The following is a 17172-nucleotide window of genomic DNA, read 5'->3' on the forward strand; positions in this document are numbered from 1 at the left end:
ACTGTTGTCATTTTCTTTTCTTGTCTTCCAACTTAAGTGCTCATTTTCAGCTCTATGTACACCTAACAGCTCCTACTGGAGAGCTGGGGATGAAGATCGTACACTGTAAAAAATGCTGGATTCCACACAATCGATTTGTGTTGAGACAACATGAAGAAATTAAGTTAACTTTACAAATTTAAGTGGATTGAACATAAAACAATTCAGTTGTCCCAAAATATCTTTAAGAACCAAGTTGCTTCAACTCATTTTAAATAAGTAGTTACATCAAACCTAATTTTTTTTATTCCAACAGTACTATCTGATTGGTCAGATTTAGTTAACAACTCAGCGATATGGATATTGCATATATACTGTCATAACAATTCATTCCTAATAAACAGTATAACACACGTTACTATATTATGGCTCGATAGTGTTTACTATAATATTTTTTCGTGTGGGTAACCAGATTGCAACTGGACTCTATAAATGGCTCATTAGCTTACACTACATTCACGTGTGGTAATGAGGCCAGTCTGAATGTTTCCACCTGTGCACTCTTTCATTTGGGATCATTTCTCTTTCACAGCCCTGCCTGAGAATCTGACAGCATCTCTGAACACTATCACAGCTATCCACGGTCTCTAGGGGTCTTTTCATTACGTCTTCACTATTTTCAGCGCAACTGCTCACTTGTTGATCTTTTATCAACCTCGGTTTGTCATCTCGAAGATAAAGTTCCACCGAGGGTTAAATGTTTTGGTATTTTAATAGTGTCAATCTCAAAGCAGAGAACTCTCGGTGGAGATGTATTTATAAATCTCAAACCCAACATGAGGACAACTGGCGTTTGGTGGATCCTGAGGAGTAAAAGTTGAGGAGCTTCATCAGGTTGGGTGATGCTTGATTTTTGTTTGAGAATCTGTTTAGGAGTTAATTTGAATTTTTAATTTGAATTTATTTTATTTAACAGGGACAATGCTCATTAATCAACAGTAAAACTGTAAATAAGGCAGAGTTAGCCGCAAGGGCTAATTTTCATCTGTTGCCCCCTGCCAGCATTTAAAAGGCAACCTAAAATAAAAAAACACATCATCACACATACAAAAACAGTAGTTACACATGACAAAAAGAGATAAAAACATGTAAAAATAATTTCTTAAAATGTTAGACAAAAGAATTACACATGATTACAAACTTGATTTGCTTTTAGCCATTTCTTTAACTTTAAAAGTACTTTAACTATTTAAAAGTAGAATAATTTTAACACCCCTTAAGTCAATCGGAAGTGTGTTCCAGTAATGACTGGCTCTAACTGAGAAGACTGATCGTGCAAAAGTTAAAACTAAACTGCATAGCACAGTCTCCCCTGGTAACAGATTGTGTTGCTTGACCGTTATTGTTCTTGTGCGTCACAAACTCACATAATGGCATAAAGGGTCAGTTCACCCAAAAATGAAAATTCTTTTATTAAATGCTCACCCTCATTTCTTTTTAATTAAACCCTTGATATCTTGGTCCATCTTCTGAACATAAATTGAGCTATTTTAGATAAAATCTGAGAGCTCCCTCTTCAGAAGTCCAGAAACGGAACAAAAAACTTTGCCGAAACCACACTGTAATTGTTTGCAAGATGTTTTGTGCTGCAAACAAATAAATAATTTGTAAATATGACTTTATTTATGGTCATATCAAGTTAATTTTATTTTATTTTTTCCACAATGAAGGGGCATCTACATTCCTCAAGGATGTAAATGTTCCCAAATTAACCCAAAGACTATAGATTTCATAGGTTGTACCTTTCATAGGTTGTAACTTTGTCAGATGTAATATCCATTTGTTTGGCTTGGTCACTTTTAGTCGCTATTTATCAGTGGTCCCCACAGTGGATTGAACTGCCAACTATTCCAGCGTATGTTTTATGCAGCAGATGCCCCTTCCAACTGCAACACAGCACTGGGAAACTTATTCACGCACATACACTACAACCAATTTTGCTTAACCAATTCACCTATAGCGCATGTCTTTGGGATGTGGGGGAAACCTGAGTACCCTGAGGAAAGTAAACCCATGCGAACACAGGGAGAACATGCAAACTCAACACAGAAATGCTAGTTGGCCCAGCTAGGACTCAAACCAGCGACCTTCTTGATGGGATTTGTTTTCCCTATTTAATAACAGTTTCAGGAAAATACTTTGTGTTTATAGTAAACATTTTGTAACCTGCAAATTATTTGCTCAAATTATTTAAATATTCTATAAAATAAATATATGAAACTGTTATGATAGCATCACATAAAGCACAAGTGTCAAACTCAGTTCCAAAAGGGCCGCAGCTCTGCACAGTTTAGTTCCAACCCTAATTAAACACACCTGATCAAACTAGCCTAATTGAGTCCTTCGGGCTTGTTTGAAACCTACAGGTAAGTGTGTTGGAGCAGGGTTGGAACTAAACTGTGCAGGGTATCGGCCCTCCAGGAATTGAGTTTGACACCCCTGACATAAAGCATTTTAGATATCCCAACCCTAACTATTAAAACAAATAAAAATTGATACATTTCCCGGTGATGGGTTGCAGCTGAAAGGACATCTGCTGAGTAAAACATATGCTGGAATTGTTGACGATTCATTCTGCTGTGGCGACCCCTAAAACAGAGACTAAGCCAAAGGAAAATCTATTAATGAATATTAGTACATACACAATAGTAAGTGTTCAAAAGACTAAGATTTTCTAACATTTTTCTTGTGCTCACCAAGAGTTTTCAAGAGTTCACACTTCTGATGATTGATCAATAAGTGTTTGGCATGCTGTCCTGGGAGAGAGCCCTGAGCTCATGAGATCCTCGAGCCCAGAGCTCCCTCCTGTTGCAGGGTGAGAGGGGAGTTTGAGCTTAGGTAGACTTCAAAACTCCCCTGATAATGAACAGATAGTGATTGCTCTTAAGAGATAACTACTTACTAGGAGCATGTCAATGGTGCTGATTCAGATTAGTCAGTTAACTTAAGTTCCATGTTTTGGATGGTGGGAGGGAATCGGGGGACCTGGGGGGAACCCACATGAGCAAGGGGAGAACTCTGCACAGAAACATCAGCTGGCTTGGTAAGGACTAGAACCAGTGACGTTCTTGCTATGGGGCAACCGTGCTAACCACTGGGCCATCGTGCCACCCATTTAGGAAAGTAAGAGGAGTAGGGACGGAAATGGGGATTCTTCAAAAGAAGATGGCTGTGGTATGGAACTTAAGCTATTTATGGTGACTTAGGAATCGTCTGATTGGTAAATCAGGAATTGGATAATGCAGGACCAGCTGTGTTCAATCACAAGTGATCATATGTGATCCTCTCGAAATGACTTTATAAATGAACTTCACTTATTTGATTTAAAATGTAATAAAAACATACAATTTTGAATTATTGTTAGAATTTGAAAATACTGTTTTAAAAGTGACGTGGAAAATATCTGAATTTACTCTCATATTTTACCTATTTAATGCTGAATGTTACAGAACGTTTCTTGCAAAACTAATTAAAGATTAAATCATTTCTGATCCCAAACTCTTCTCAATCAAAAATTCCAAAAATATATCAAATATAAAAATATATCAAAAAGATTGATTGATTGATTGATTGATTGATTGATTGACTGTAATCAATTAATAGCTAACATCATAATCTAGCATACATAGAAAATTCAGATTTACAACTCTCTCTCTCTCTCTCTCTCAGATGAAAAATGCAAAGTTTTGCCGCAATTTTGCTTTTCAAGTAAAACTCCATCTTGATTTCAAAACGTCTAGACCAGGGGTGTCCAAACTTGGTCCTGCAGGGCTCGTGTCCTGCTGAGTTTAGTTCCAACTTGCTTCAACACACCTGCCAGGAAGTTTTGCATATATTTAGAAAGAGCTTGATTAGCTGGTTCAGGTGTGTTTGATTAGGGTTGGAGCTAAACTCTCCAGGACACCGGCCCTCCAGGACCGAGTTTGGACACCCCTGGTCTAGACTATACCCAAAGTCGGTCCTGGAGGGCCGGCGTCCTGCACTTTCAAGCCCCTACCCCAACCAAACACCCCTGAACTGGCTAATGAAGTTCTTCCTAGCTATTCTAGAATCCAGGCAGGTGTACTGAAGGAAGTAGGGGCCAAACCGTGCAACAAACCTTGCCCGGGCACTCCAGGTCCAGACAACATGTATTAGGAATATACACAAGCATATTTTAAGAAGCATCATCTTCGGGAGGTCTTTGAACATGAACGACCCTCAGGTTCAAAATTCAGCCATCCATGTCAATCCTGATTCAAAGCACTCATTGGTGATTCCAATAGGTGGTGCTCTATTTAATACTGTGTGCCTCGGCTGAATGTCACTGCTGACCTTTAATTTGTCATCTGTATGAATGTCCACCATTGTATGTTTAAACTGAGGAAAAGAGCCATAACATCAAGAGCCTATACAATGAGTCTGCAGGAACTGAAAGCTGTGCTTCTGCTGGACACCAGTGCCGGAAGTACCAACATGTTTAAGGATCCTTATACTGAAGCCCTGGTTGTGTGTGAAGCTGTCATGGATGGCCTGGGCACATATGCACTTACTCTGAAATTAGCTTAAGGTACAAGCGACTCATTAGGGAAAGTAGCTAAGCTGTCACACTACTGTACATGCTACACTACAAGTTACTTCTTAAAAGTAACTAGTTACCTTGGAGTTAAAAACATGAATTTATGTTTAAATTAAGTAGTGGCAGAGTAGTTAGCACTGTCGTCTCACAACAAGAAGGTCGCTGGTTCCAGTCTGGCTGGACCAGATGCATTTGTGTGAAGTTTGCAGGTTGTCCGCATGTTCGTGTGGGTATCTTCTGGGTGCTCTGGTTTCCCTCAAAGACATACGCTATTGGTGAATTGAAGAAACTAAAATGAACCAGTGTGTGTGTGTGTGTGTGTGTGTGTGTGTGTGTGTGTGTGTGTGTGTGTGTGTGTGTGTGTGTGTGTGTGTGTGTGTGTGTGTGTGTGTGTGTGTGAATGAAGGAGTGTAGGAGTGTATGGGGTTTTCTAGTGTTGGGTTGTGGCTGTAAGAGCATCCGTCGCATAAAACATTGTTTTATTTAGTGGAGTGGTGGTTTATTCCGCTGTGGCGAACTTTAATAAATCAAAGATCAAACTGAAGGATAGTGAGTGAGTTTAATTAAATATAATACACATTGGATGTAAGTAGTTTGCTATAGACCGTTTCACTGTGGTCATGAACATTTCCTGCTTGTTATCAAACTATTTCATAACTTTAACAAGAGGCAATTCAACCATAACTCAATGTTAAAACAGCTATTATAACACTATTTATCAATTTGGGGCTATTTTTGGATTCTCAGAAGCTATAGAAGTTAAAAATGTAAAACAGGAAGTACAGTGGGACCATCGAGTTTGTTTACATCCCTCAAAATGGTCTATACTGCCATAAAGATTTGCATTTGCATCTAAAATCATGTTTTTGTCTCTTAAGCAGGGACTAGGCTGAAGACAAATTAATGAATGAATATTATATGAACCTTAAAAACTTGATTTATTATTTTTGATATTTGAATAGAATATTTTTTATTACAGTTTTAATAAACTATTCAGCATAAATTTATATTAGTGTTTGTTGTTGTTTTTTTATTTAACGATTCTTGTTTTTAAATGTGCTATATAAATAAAACTGAAAATTGAAATTATTTCAAATTTACATTTAAAAGCTGCTGTTTTAAAGGTAGTCAAAGAATCTAAAATATGATGCCGTCGATTATTAATCAACTCAAACTTTTTCATGCAGTGCTAAAATTGTATATTATATTTAGAAAAGACTCGTCACAAAAAAATCTTCCAACTCATAATCTGGAGGGTCTCTTTCGTGTTCTCGGTGAATGACTGTAGAATGTTACGCGCAGTGTGTCATGAATACCAATGATGCAAACTTTGTAATCAACATGACAGAGTGCGCGAACTTTGAGGACTCTCCCTATCCTCCATTCTGAAGACGGTCTCAAGGCGCCCGTACTCTCAGAGCCTGCCAAAAAAAGTTCACAAGAAAGTTGTCCTGCTTGTTAATGTGCGGTAAACACACACGCTTTCGTTTAAAAATCATTCTCGCCTTGTTACTAATGATAAATATCACGCGTCGAACGGTTTTCAACCCAGATGTAACCTAGAATTTAGCGCTCCCTTACGCCGAGGCCAAGAGATCTTTTAAACTTTTGTTTGCGTATTGGATTTTGTAGATTTTAAAGGGGCAGCGCGCGTTAATCAAGTCTGAGAGAGAGAGCGATTAGGACACTTTGTACCGAAGTCAGATTTACCACCCAATTGACGTGAAAGAACAAAAAAAGGAGTATTATTGTAGCGTAAAAGTATTTCATACTGGAGGTCTGAAGGGAAATTGCACAATAAAACAAGAAATTATTTCCCAGTGGTGGGTTGTGGCTAGAAGGGCATCCGCTGCATTAAACAAATGCTGGATAAGTTGGCAGTTCATTCCACTGTGGAGAGCCCACATTTATAAAGGGACTTAGTCTAAAAGAAAATGAATGAATAAACAAGAAATTATTCAGTGGACCCCTCTAAATGATAAAATTAATGCAAATACATGTATTTATTTCTTTTGTTTATTTAATGTAAATATATTTATAACGTAAAGATACATCGTTACCATGTTCTTATTGAATGAATAATTGTTTATATTCTTAAAATGCAGTTTAAAATGCATTTTAAATCTATGATGTGTGTTTTACCATGTTAAATATTTACGTTCCACATAGCCTGTAGTTACAGTATTGCAGGACCCCTAGGCTACAATATGCACAGCTTAGAAGTATTATAAATATATGTAGTAATTATAATTAATAATTAATGCAATATGCAAATTTATAAATGCATGCGGTCAACCCAATGGTTGAGTTAAATATTGGGTGCTTTGTTGGATTATTTAATAATAACTCAACAAGTTGCCTAAAATATTTGGTGCTTTGTTGGGTTATTTTAACCTTTATTAGATTATTTATTTATTAATTCAACCAGTAGGGTTGAAATTTTTCAATTTCACCAATTAACTGACACAGAAGAGGTGTATTATTTTGAGTACGTAATGTTGTTTTTGCATTATAACGTATATTTAAGCTCTACTGCAAATAATGTTGTTGTTGTTGTTGTTATCAAATTACCTCTCCATGTTGTATGTTTTTTTACCAGCACTCTTAATTGTTGATAATACAAACACGCACTTCCGATTTATATTAAATGGATAAAAAGGTTTAAGTGTCTGGAACTTAAAATGTAAGGGAGATAAAGCCTTTTTAATATTTTTGTATGTTATTTATTTACACAGCCATATTTATACAATTATAGTAATAGTAATACCAGAATATTTTTTTTTAAAATCAAAACAACCCAATGCATTGGGTTAAATTTTATAACCCAATGCACTGTGGGAAAATAACCCATAGTTGAGAAGGTGCTATAATAACCTATATGGGATATGGGTTATATGTTGGGGCATTTTTAACCCAAGTAGGCTATATTTAATAAGATGTGGTATAGGTGAATTGTGTAAGCTAAATTGTCTGTGGTGTTTGAGTGTGTGTGAATAGGTGTGTATAGGTGTTTCCCAGTCATGGGTTGCAACTGGAAGGGCATCCGCTTTGTAAAATGCTGGATAAGTTGGTTCATTCTGCTGTGGCGACCCCTGATGAATAAAGGGACTTAACCGAAAAGAAAACGAATGAATGATGAACGTTTGTGGGGGTCAATAAAATATTGGAGGAACTTCTATAAGTGTTGTTTTAGTGGAACAGGTATGCAACTCGCTGATATATTGCTTCGGAATCGTGACATATTTCACATTCATAAACTTTGGACCTTCAAAAAGATGCTTAGTTGGTTCTTGCTGGAGTGTCGTTGCCCCTTTAAGAGGAAGGGCGCCTTGAAACCACCGAGTTCCATGTTTGTATGTTGAAATTGAGAGCAGAGCCGAACTCCATGTTGTGAAAAGTTATCATCAAGGAACTAAACTTTTTATCATTATTTTTATTCCGTTTTCTTTTTGTCGTCTAACTTATAACAGCACAGACATCGCAACCTGCCTCGAACGGTTTTCATTATGACTTCTTTTAAGCGGTAAAAGTCTTGTGGATTTCTGGGGGCATTTGCAGGGAGTTTTCTTCATCTTTTTTTTCAATTCAATCGTAGCCAGCGGAAAGATTTTAATACGGAAAACCTTTTTAAGTGTCGATTGTACTGGCTTTACGGATCTCATGGACCACCCGTCCTCCTCGATCATCACACAAGTGAACAGAGATGAAGAAGCGACTGCTCCTTTGCGCGACAGAGGTGAGTTGAGAGAAAGTTTGCAGTCGGCGCATGTCAAAAACTCCTTTGAAGAATGTTTGGCGCGCGCGGCGGCCGCTTGATACAAAGTTCCATCCTCAAAGTGTCATCTTGCTTCGAGTGTAACTAAAACTTCAATCGCACATTTCCGCACATCAAAACACTACAGAAACATGCCAGATCCACTTCTCGAAAGTGGATGACAGTTGATGCACTTTTAATTCAGGTCACTGTTATAATAATAATACAATGCGCATTCATCAAAGACGGCTAGCTTAATATGTACACCGTTAACTGGAGTTTTATTAAAATAAAGACTTTTATTTATTTATTTATTTTTATGTAAGTGAAGGCTTTAAGAATAAGGGGGCGTGTCCATGATGACATGTGACGTATGAGGGAAGGCTGTAACCCTTGTTTACTTCGTAGTGTGTGCTGTAGTGCAGAAGCCAACCTGTCTTGAGTCATCTTCATGCTTTTGTGTGTGTGCACTGAACTTACAATAAACGACTCTTCGGGCGGCAGGTTATCATGAGACAAGATTGCATAGAATAGGGATTGTTTGTTAATAGCAGACTCCTAGCTTTGCTTGTCTTATATCTCTTGATGTTCAGATTAAGTCTTTTTTTTATATGGTGTTAATTCAAGAATGTCAGTGAATATATTTTTGTGGTGTTTATTGTACTGAAATAGTTTAGTGTTTGTCGCTGTGCAGTGTTGTGAATTGTTTTAATGTACTAAGCTTGTGTGGTTTGGTTGTGCAGGTGAATGTGCAAAAGACCTATAAGATGGAAATACTTTGTTAGTTGAAAGGCCATGTTTTTTGCATTTCAAGCTATCCTTTACCCAAAAATAGCATGCATCTGGAAAGTATTCATAGCTTCACTTTTTCCACATTTTTTATGTTACAGCCTTATTCCAAAAGGGATTAAATTAATTTATTTCCTCATAATTCTACACACAATACCCCATAATGACAACGTGAAAAGATTTTTTGATATTGTTGCCAATTTATTACAAACAAAAAAGCTGAAAAATCACATCCCATATTCACAGCCTTTGCCGTGAAGCTCTAAATTGAGCTCGGGTACATTCTGTTTCCACTGATCATTCTTGAGATGTTTCAGCAGCTTCATTGGTATTCACCTGTGGTACATTCAGTTGATTAGACATGATTTGAAAAGGCATACACCTGTCTACATAAGGTCCCAGGGTTGACAGTGCATGTCAAAGCACAAACCGAGCATGAAGACAAAGGAATTGTCTGTAGAAGTCTGAAACAGAATCGTCTTGAGGCACAAGGCTTGGGAAGGTTACAGAAAAATGTTTGCTGCTCGGAAAGTTCCAATGAGCACAGTGGCCTCCATCATCCCTAAGTAAAAGATGTTTGAAACCACCAGGACTCTTCTTAGAGCTGGCCAACCATCTAAGCTGAGTGATTGGATAGAAGGGCCTTAGTCAGGGAGGTGATCAATAACCCGATGGTCACTCTGTTTGAGCTTTCTGTGGAGAGAGGAGAACTTTACAGAGGGACAACCATCTGTGCAGCAATCCACCAATCAGGCCTGTATGGTAGTGTGGCCAGACGGAAGCCACTATCTATTAGAGGGCACATAGCAGCCCACCTGGAATTTGCCAAAAGGCATCTGAAGGACTCTCAGACCATAAGAAACTAAATTCTCTGGTCTGATGAGACTAAAATTGAACTCTTTGGAGTGAATGCCAGGTGTTACGTTTGGAGAAAACCAGGCACTGCTTATCACCAGGCTAATATCATCTGCTAGAGTACTGTAAAGAGGAATAGGCAAAAAATCCCAGGCACGTGTGCCAAGTTTGTGGCATCATATTCAAAAAGACTTGAAGCTGTAATTACTGCCAAAGGTGTAATAACAAAGTATTGACTGAAGGTTGTGAATACTTCTGTACATGTGATTTTTTTTTCAGGTTTTTTAGTTTAATAAATTTGCAAAAAATGTAAAAACTCTTTTTTTCACATTGTCATTATGGGGTATTGTCTGTAGAATTTTGAGGAAATAAATGATTTTATTCCATTTAGGAGTAAGGCTGTAACATAAATAAATGTGGAAAAAATAAAGCGCCATGAATACTTTCCAAATGCACTGAAGCTCTATTTGACATCCACAAGTATTCAGGTACAGAAATTGAATTATCGCAATGTTAAAAAATGCATTTTTTTTGCTTTGTTTTGTCTTGTTTCTAGTCCAATTGTCAAAACATTCTTAGAGCAAGTAAAATATTGTTTTGTTTTCACCATGAGGTTTTTCCATGAAACAAGCAAAATTATTAGCCAGTGTAAGTTAAATAATCTTGTTTTGCTTTGAAATAAAGACATTTGGACTAGAAACAAGACAACAATTCTAAGATGTTTTTTTTTTTTTTTTTTGCATAAATCATATAAATTTCGTACAAATATAATTCTGTAGCTTCTGGTCAAACATAATACAGACTCAACATTGCAAATCTTTGTGGTGTGACTATTGGGGATGCGCACATTGTGATATCGATGTTTAAACAATATATTGTGCAGTCCTAGGTAGAATGATTGAAAGGTTATAGTTCAAAATGTCACAGTAAGTGCTGATAAGCCACTATTTGCAGGTCAAAGGTTTGCTGAAAATTGACCCTTTTATGATAGAAACAGGTCTAACTGCTGTTCTTTGATTGTTTACTTAATCCTTTTTTGCCATTGGTTTTGAATTCTGAAGTTCCTGAGAATGTTTTGACTCCCAAACATTACCTTGAGTTGTTGCTTATCTGATGTCTGTGATCTTAATTTCTGTGATGCAAACAAAATGAGTTATGTTTTCATGACTTCTGTGTTGCTTTTAGTATCTTGCACTTCATTTTTGGTGAGTTTTGTATTAATGGTAATTATTGGTTTATTTTTCATTCTTAATACATTTTATAGACTTAAGCATTACAATGTAGAATATATTTTGGCTTTATATGATTGTAAAGGTGTCAAGTTCAATCCAAAAAGCAATGTGTTAAATATACAGAAAACATGCAGGTAAAGCAGTGTCTAGGGCTGCACGATATTGGAAAAATTTCACATTGCGATATATATATTTTTTTCTCTGAGGTATGTATTGCTATATACAGTTGAAGTCAGAATTATTAGCCCCCCTTTGATTTTTTTTTTTTTTTTCTTTTTGAAATATTTCTCAAATGATGTCAAACATAGCAAGGCAATGTTCACAGTACGTAAGAATGTTTTTTTCTTCTGGAGAAAGTCTTATTTATTTTATTTCGGCTAAACTAAAAGCAGTTTTAAAATTTTTAAAAGCCATTTTAAGGTCAAAATTATTAGCCCCTTTAAGCTATATATTTTTCGGTAGTTTACAGAACAAACCATTGTTAGAAAATAACTTGCCTAATTACCCTGACCTGCCTAGTTGACCTAATTAACCTAGTTAAGCCTTCAAATGTCACTTTAAGCTGTATAGAAGTGTCTTGAAAGATATCTAGTCAAATATTATTTACTGTCATCATGGTAAAGATAAAATAAATCAGTTATTAAAACTATTATGATTAGAAATGTGTTGAAAAAATCTGCTCTGTTAAACGAAAATTGGGGAAAAATAAACAGGGTGGCTAATAATTCAGGGGGCTTCGACTGTATATATTGTAATATATTGACAGATTCACCAGATGACTTAAATAATTTTTTTTTTGCAAAAGACTTTAGATTGATTGGGATGTTTTTATAGGGGATTGAAATATAACTATTTATGTAATTGATTATAAACATATAATAAACAAAATACAGTCATAAACACAATAGAGAAAATATTAAAGTGAAATTAACAGTAATTTACGGTTTTCTGTGGAGAGTCAGTGTTCGGTCACAAAAATTGAATAATCAAATGTAAATTAACAATAACAATGCATAGTCTTCATCATGTAAATCATTCAATATATGAATCTTTATTAAATTTCTTTATGCTCTATTAAAATGCTTTCAATTAAAGGCATTAAAAACACATGCAGATAATTAACTTTCACTATATTTTGCTTAAATTCTGCAGTGTGTTCACAAATCTCACCTGTGTTTTAACCTGTGGTTCCTGGTCACCTATAATCCCAACTCAACATTGCATATCTTGCGATGTGACTATTACGGACACACATTGCGGTATCCATGCTCAAACAAAATAATAAATGATTAATATTATGTATTTATAGCGATATATATATATATATATATATATATATATATATATATATATATATATATATATATATAACGATGGATATCACTTTTGCTGAATATCAGTTTTAATAGTTAAATTTTTTATAGTTTTAATCAATAATGGCCATTATAAAAGTATAGCGTACAAAAAGTTTATATATTATAGGAAATAAGGCAAGCAATCAGTCAAATATGCAGAATCAAAGTACGTGGTTACATTAATTATTAACTTATAATCTTCGCGCTCAGCCAAAACACGTTACCTGAGAACAAGTAATAGATTCAAAAGACCAAAGTCAGGGAATATGCCATTATATAGAGACCAAAAGATGAATTGAATATCACATTTAACAAATATAGTGGAATTGGATCCAGCGGTAGATCCTTGATTAACAGTCCGGCAAGCACAGCTCTCGTCTGGGTAGATATGCTGCAGCGCATGCCAGAGTGTGTGTGTGTGGTCTAGTGATGTGTGTTTTTAGTGCTGTGGTGTAGACAGAGAGTTGTTCAGAAACGCTGGGTGAAACGCCAGGGTGGACACGGATAATTTTCATTCTAAAACGCAGTTGTAAAACTGAAACGTACTAGTGTAAATGGGGCCTCAGTCCGCAAACTACATCTTTCAACCAAACAAGCGTGAGAAGTGACGTGGGAACAACTGAGGTCATGGAGTATATCTTTTCTTAATAACTACACAATAAGAAAGAAGCCTTTAGTGGGGTAGGAAATGTACTTATTTTGCTTTCCTGGTCTTTTAAGGGAATTTCTCCCCAACTATTTTTCTTTTTTGAGCTTTTTGTAGTATTGCTCATGACACATCAAACAGACACGTGTGCTCCTGCCAAATTTCCACAAATTTTTGCTTTATTTCTTGGGTCCAAATAAACCAAAAAGAAGCCCTTTTAACTTCTCCCCCAACCCCCCGCTGGTCTGCAGAGACCCATACTAGTGGATGCTGCTCTCTCATTGCCTGTAGGTAATTTCCAATGTTTTTTTTTTTTCTTTGAACCAGAACACATTTTACACGGCATGAGTTTGAATCGCCGATTCTCTCAGATTGTGTCTATGATAGTTCACACTGTGTGATTGTCACTCACGTGAATGAGCACCTATTTGCCTGTGATATCAGGTATTTGTCTGCGATTTCTCAAAACCTGTCTGCAAGTCAAAATCGGGGCTAAAATCATGCAGTCTGAACTTGGCATTAGGTTTTCATCAAGTTGTTAGAGCAGCTGACTGTAGTATTGGTAACCCAGCAACCAACAGTAAACAAGGCAAGCATAAAGGAGACAGTTGATTAGTCTCGTGTCTAAAATGTTCGCTACGTCAGAGTTTATTTAGAAAAGCCCAAAATCACCTCAAGCAAATGTAAAACCATTTTGAGCCTTATGGAATTTTCTTCCAAATTTTATTAATGTGGCTCTTAAATGCACATAACAAAGGGTGATGAAAACCCAGCTTATGGCTAACACTGTGTAGCTTCTTAGTTAGACTTGATCAGTTTCCTATGTTTTAAAAATGGTAATCTGAAATGCGTCAAGATCATTGTAAGTGCTGTTGAATGAAAACAACCAAGCTTTCTAAATGAAAGTGAGGACGCATAACCGCCAGTCTCGCTGCTTGTTTTTCCAACCGCTGTGTTTTTCACTTGCGTTAATTTTTTTTTTCCTCCTTGCACACAGACCAGGTACCATGTGAACCATGATGATTGAGATGGTTTACAGGCTGGTGTTTTTGTTGGAGATCTGATAAAAACATCTCCGTCCAGTAGGTTCAGCACATTGAAGAGACCCCCATCCATCTGATTTACATTAAAATCTCTTGTGGATGATATAAAAGTTATGCACTATAATTTTTAGTAGAATGTATGATGGTAAACAAAAAGCAAGCCTGTTTAATGCATCTAAAGAATGTTGCTTAACTGGATGGTTGCATTTCCAGCAGTCTTTAAGATTCTAAAGTGTAACAGATTGTTTCGTAAGGCAAAGTATGACGTTGTTGAGAAGGAATCAGGAGCATGTACTGACTGTATTGCCATGTGTGATATTGGGTTTCAGAGTCACTCTTTATCCTCCGAACACCCCAAGAAAAAACACTTTTCCAAGCAGTTTTGGGGGAAAAAAACTAATCGATTCAACAAAGTCTAGAAGTTTTTAATAATAATTGTAAATAAGCAGAATGATTTATTATGATTACACTAGACCATCTTTTATAAGTTATTTTTTAAAATGCTGCCAAATATGGGAAGGTAAGATTGCTTGAAAAAAACGTGTCAGAAATGGTTAACATGCTTAGTTTTAATTACGTATTCATAATAAATAAAAATGCAGATTATGCAGTAGTCTTTACCTAAAATAAATTCATAATGCCTTATTTAAATAATGTGTGAATCTATATTAGGCCCTAAATGACAGCAGTTTTATTTTACATTTGGCAAGAATTGTCATCAGTAGTTTAACAGATTAAATCCCAAAAAAAAAAAAAGTGAAACTTTTTAATCAAACCATTCAACTATTTGCCATTTAAGGGCATTTTTTTGTTGAATAAAATGACAAAAAAGGTACTATGTTGTCAAATGTTTATATTCATTTTTAGTCTAATGTCAGTGGTTTTACTTCAGAAGATTTAAGATATCAATGTTTGGTTAAATAATCTTTTATTTCATTTTTTTATTGTGATTTTACAACCACAAACAATGAAAGAATTGTTTTTGTGTTTTTGTTTTTCTGAAAAAGCTTTAAATTACAATATTTTTAATTGATATTTGGAAGAAATCAATCAGAAGTTTAATAAATAAATAACTAGGATTTTTACTCGAACCCAAACCTAATAAAAACAATAAATCTAGTTACTTATTATTTTATTGTGATTTTTTTTTTTATTCACTACCAATGTAAGCATTGTTTTTTTTGTGTGTTTTGTTTTTGTTTATTTTAGGGCTGGGCGATATTGCAAAAAATGATCATGATATTATGCTTCATATCATATAATATCGATAATTATTAAATATTTTTTAACAATTCGTTTAGGAATATTAGGATTGTTTTTTTATTTATTTATTTTTTATTTAACCACTTTAATTTACCAGTGTTAGTTACTATAGCAATTAGTTTTAACTGTCAAAAACAAAAATATTTAAACAAAATATCTAATTTCTTTATAACAATATAAACGTGTTAAAGAAACCCTTAAACTTGATCAATTAAATGTTACAAAGTGTATGCAATGGTAAAGTGTAAACACTGAACAATCAAAGCAAACTTTAAGGTAGATCAACATCTGTTAGATGTGAATAATAATGATACAGTAAACCTCTGTAAAGAAAACAAAATTATGATAATCAAATCTGAGCCATCAAATAAAGGAACTAATCATCAATATTCAAATACATACTGAACATTAAAAATTGTGAAATTGAATGACTATATTACCCCCTATGCTAAAAAACTCTTTCAGATGAGGAGCTGGTGGCGAGGATGCACAAGAAAAGAAAACCAAAAAGCCACTCTGGTGACATCTTTACATGCTTTATTATTTACAATCTCTTCACTGCTGCTAGCCAACGCACTCATTTTTGCATTTATTGTTATTCTGACCTTAAGTTTTTGACAATTACAATGGGCTTTGTGCTCGCGCTCCCCTGGCGTCTCTTGTAACTAGGTGACCATCAAGCGTTTTCTCAGAGGATGACAAGTTTATGTAGAAAAGTAAAAAGTACTGCAGTGTTCAGATGTGCTGTGTTTGTCTGAGGTCATTAGTCTGTCCTTACTAAAATATGTATTTTCCATGCAAAGTGTGAAGCAGATTGGTTAGTTCTACTTGCATGAATTGCAGTGTGCTTGCGGCCTTCAGAAGAGTTTGGATGTTTCTAATTAGGTGCGGCTGGAAAATGCGCATACAGCCATATGGCCATCCAGCCATCAAGCAAGTCACGCGCCTTCATTGGAAATGACAAACTTACACCCTAAACTTCTTGGCATTGCCTCCAAGGCGCGCGCTCAACAGCCACATTTTAATAAAACTATAGCACTTCATACCTAATCTTTTTTTTTATTGATATTGATTATGGTGTTCGGTCGCTAAATATCGAAACAGATTTTATCGCCCAGCCCTATTTGATTTTTTTTTTCTGAAAAAGCTTTAAATTACAATATTTTTAATTGATATTTGACCGAAATCAATCAGAAGTTTAAGAAACATTTAACAAAACAATTAGTCTTTTTTTATTCAAACCCAAACCTAATAAAACCAATAAATCTAGTTACTAAACTAAGAATTTTCAGGTGCTTTTTTCCATAGCTTATTATTTGTATGCATACTGATTATTTGTTTTGTATTCATTGTTGATGCGTGCACTTTTGTCAAGGATTAATCTGTTGGTCGTGCTTGAATCATACATTGGTTCTCTTTCTTGGCCTGTCTATCAGAAGTGCCGTCTCATGCATCTCAAGAAGACATTCGCTTTCGCTCGAGGAGTAAATGAGTCAGATGACGCATTTGTGGTCTTCAAGGCAGAGACTGTTTGTGAGATCTTTTTGCACGTTCATTTCTAAACATGATTTGCACTACATGTTTGTACTGAAAGGAAGATACCCGAGCGAAACCGCATCAAAGTAACCGAATTAGTGC

General features: G+C 35.6%; 1 protein-coding gene and 1 non-coding gene across 3 annotated transcripts in view; both read left to right on the forward strand.

The window, feature by feature from the left end:
• Positions 1-712: 712 nt before the first annotated feature.
• mir732 (microRNA 732) lies at positions 713-797 on the forward strand. Its single transcript, NR_030514.1, has one exon. It is a non-coding gene; the product is annotated as a microRNA 732 (primary transcript).
• Positions 798-7937: 7140 nt separating this feature from the next.
• Positions 7938-17172, forward strand: part of ctdsp1 (CTD (carboxy-terminal domain, RNA polymerase II, polypeptide A) small phosphatase 1) — a 51271-nt gene continuing 42036 nt past the window's right edge. For both annotated transcript variants that reach the window (XM_021479012.3, XM_009304902.5), the window contains exon 1: positions 7938-8333. Coding sequence is in view for 1 of the 2 variants with exons in the window: in XM_009304902.5 (XP_009303177.1) it covers positions 8258-8333 (76 nt within the window). In the remaining variant the exon portion in view is untranslated. The remainder of the gene's footprint in view (positions 8334-17172) is intronic.

This window comes from Danio rerio, chromosome 9, assembly GCF_049306965.1.
Source record: "Danio rerio strain Tuebingen ecotype United States chromosome 9, GRCz12tu, whole genome shotgun sequence".
Taxonomy (NCBI): domain Eukaryota; kingdom Metazoa; phylum Chordata; class Actinopteri; order Cypriniformes; family Danionidae; genus Danio; species Danio rerio.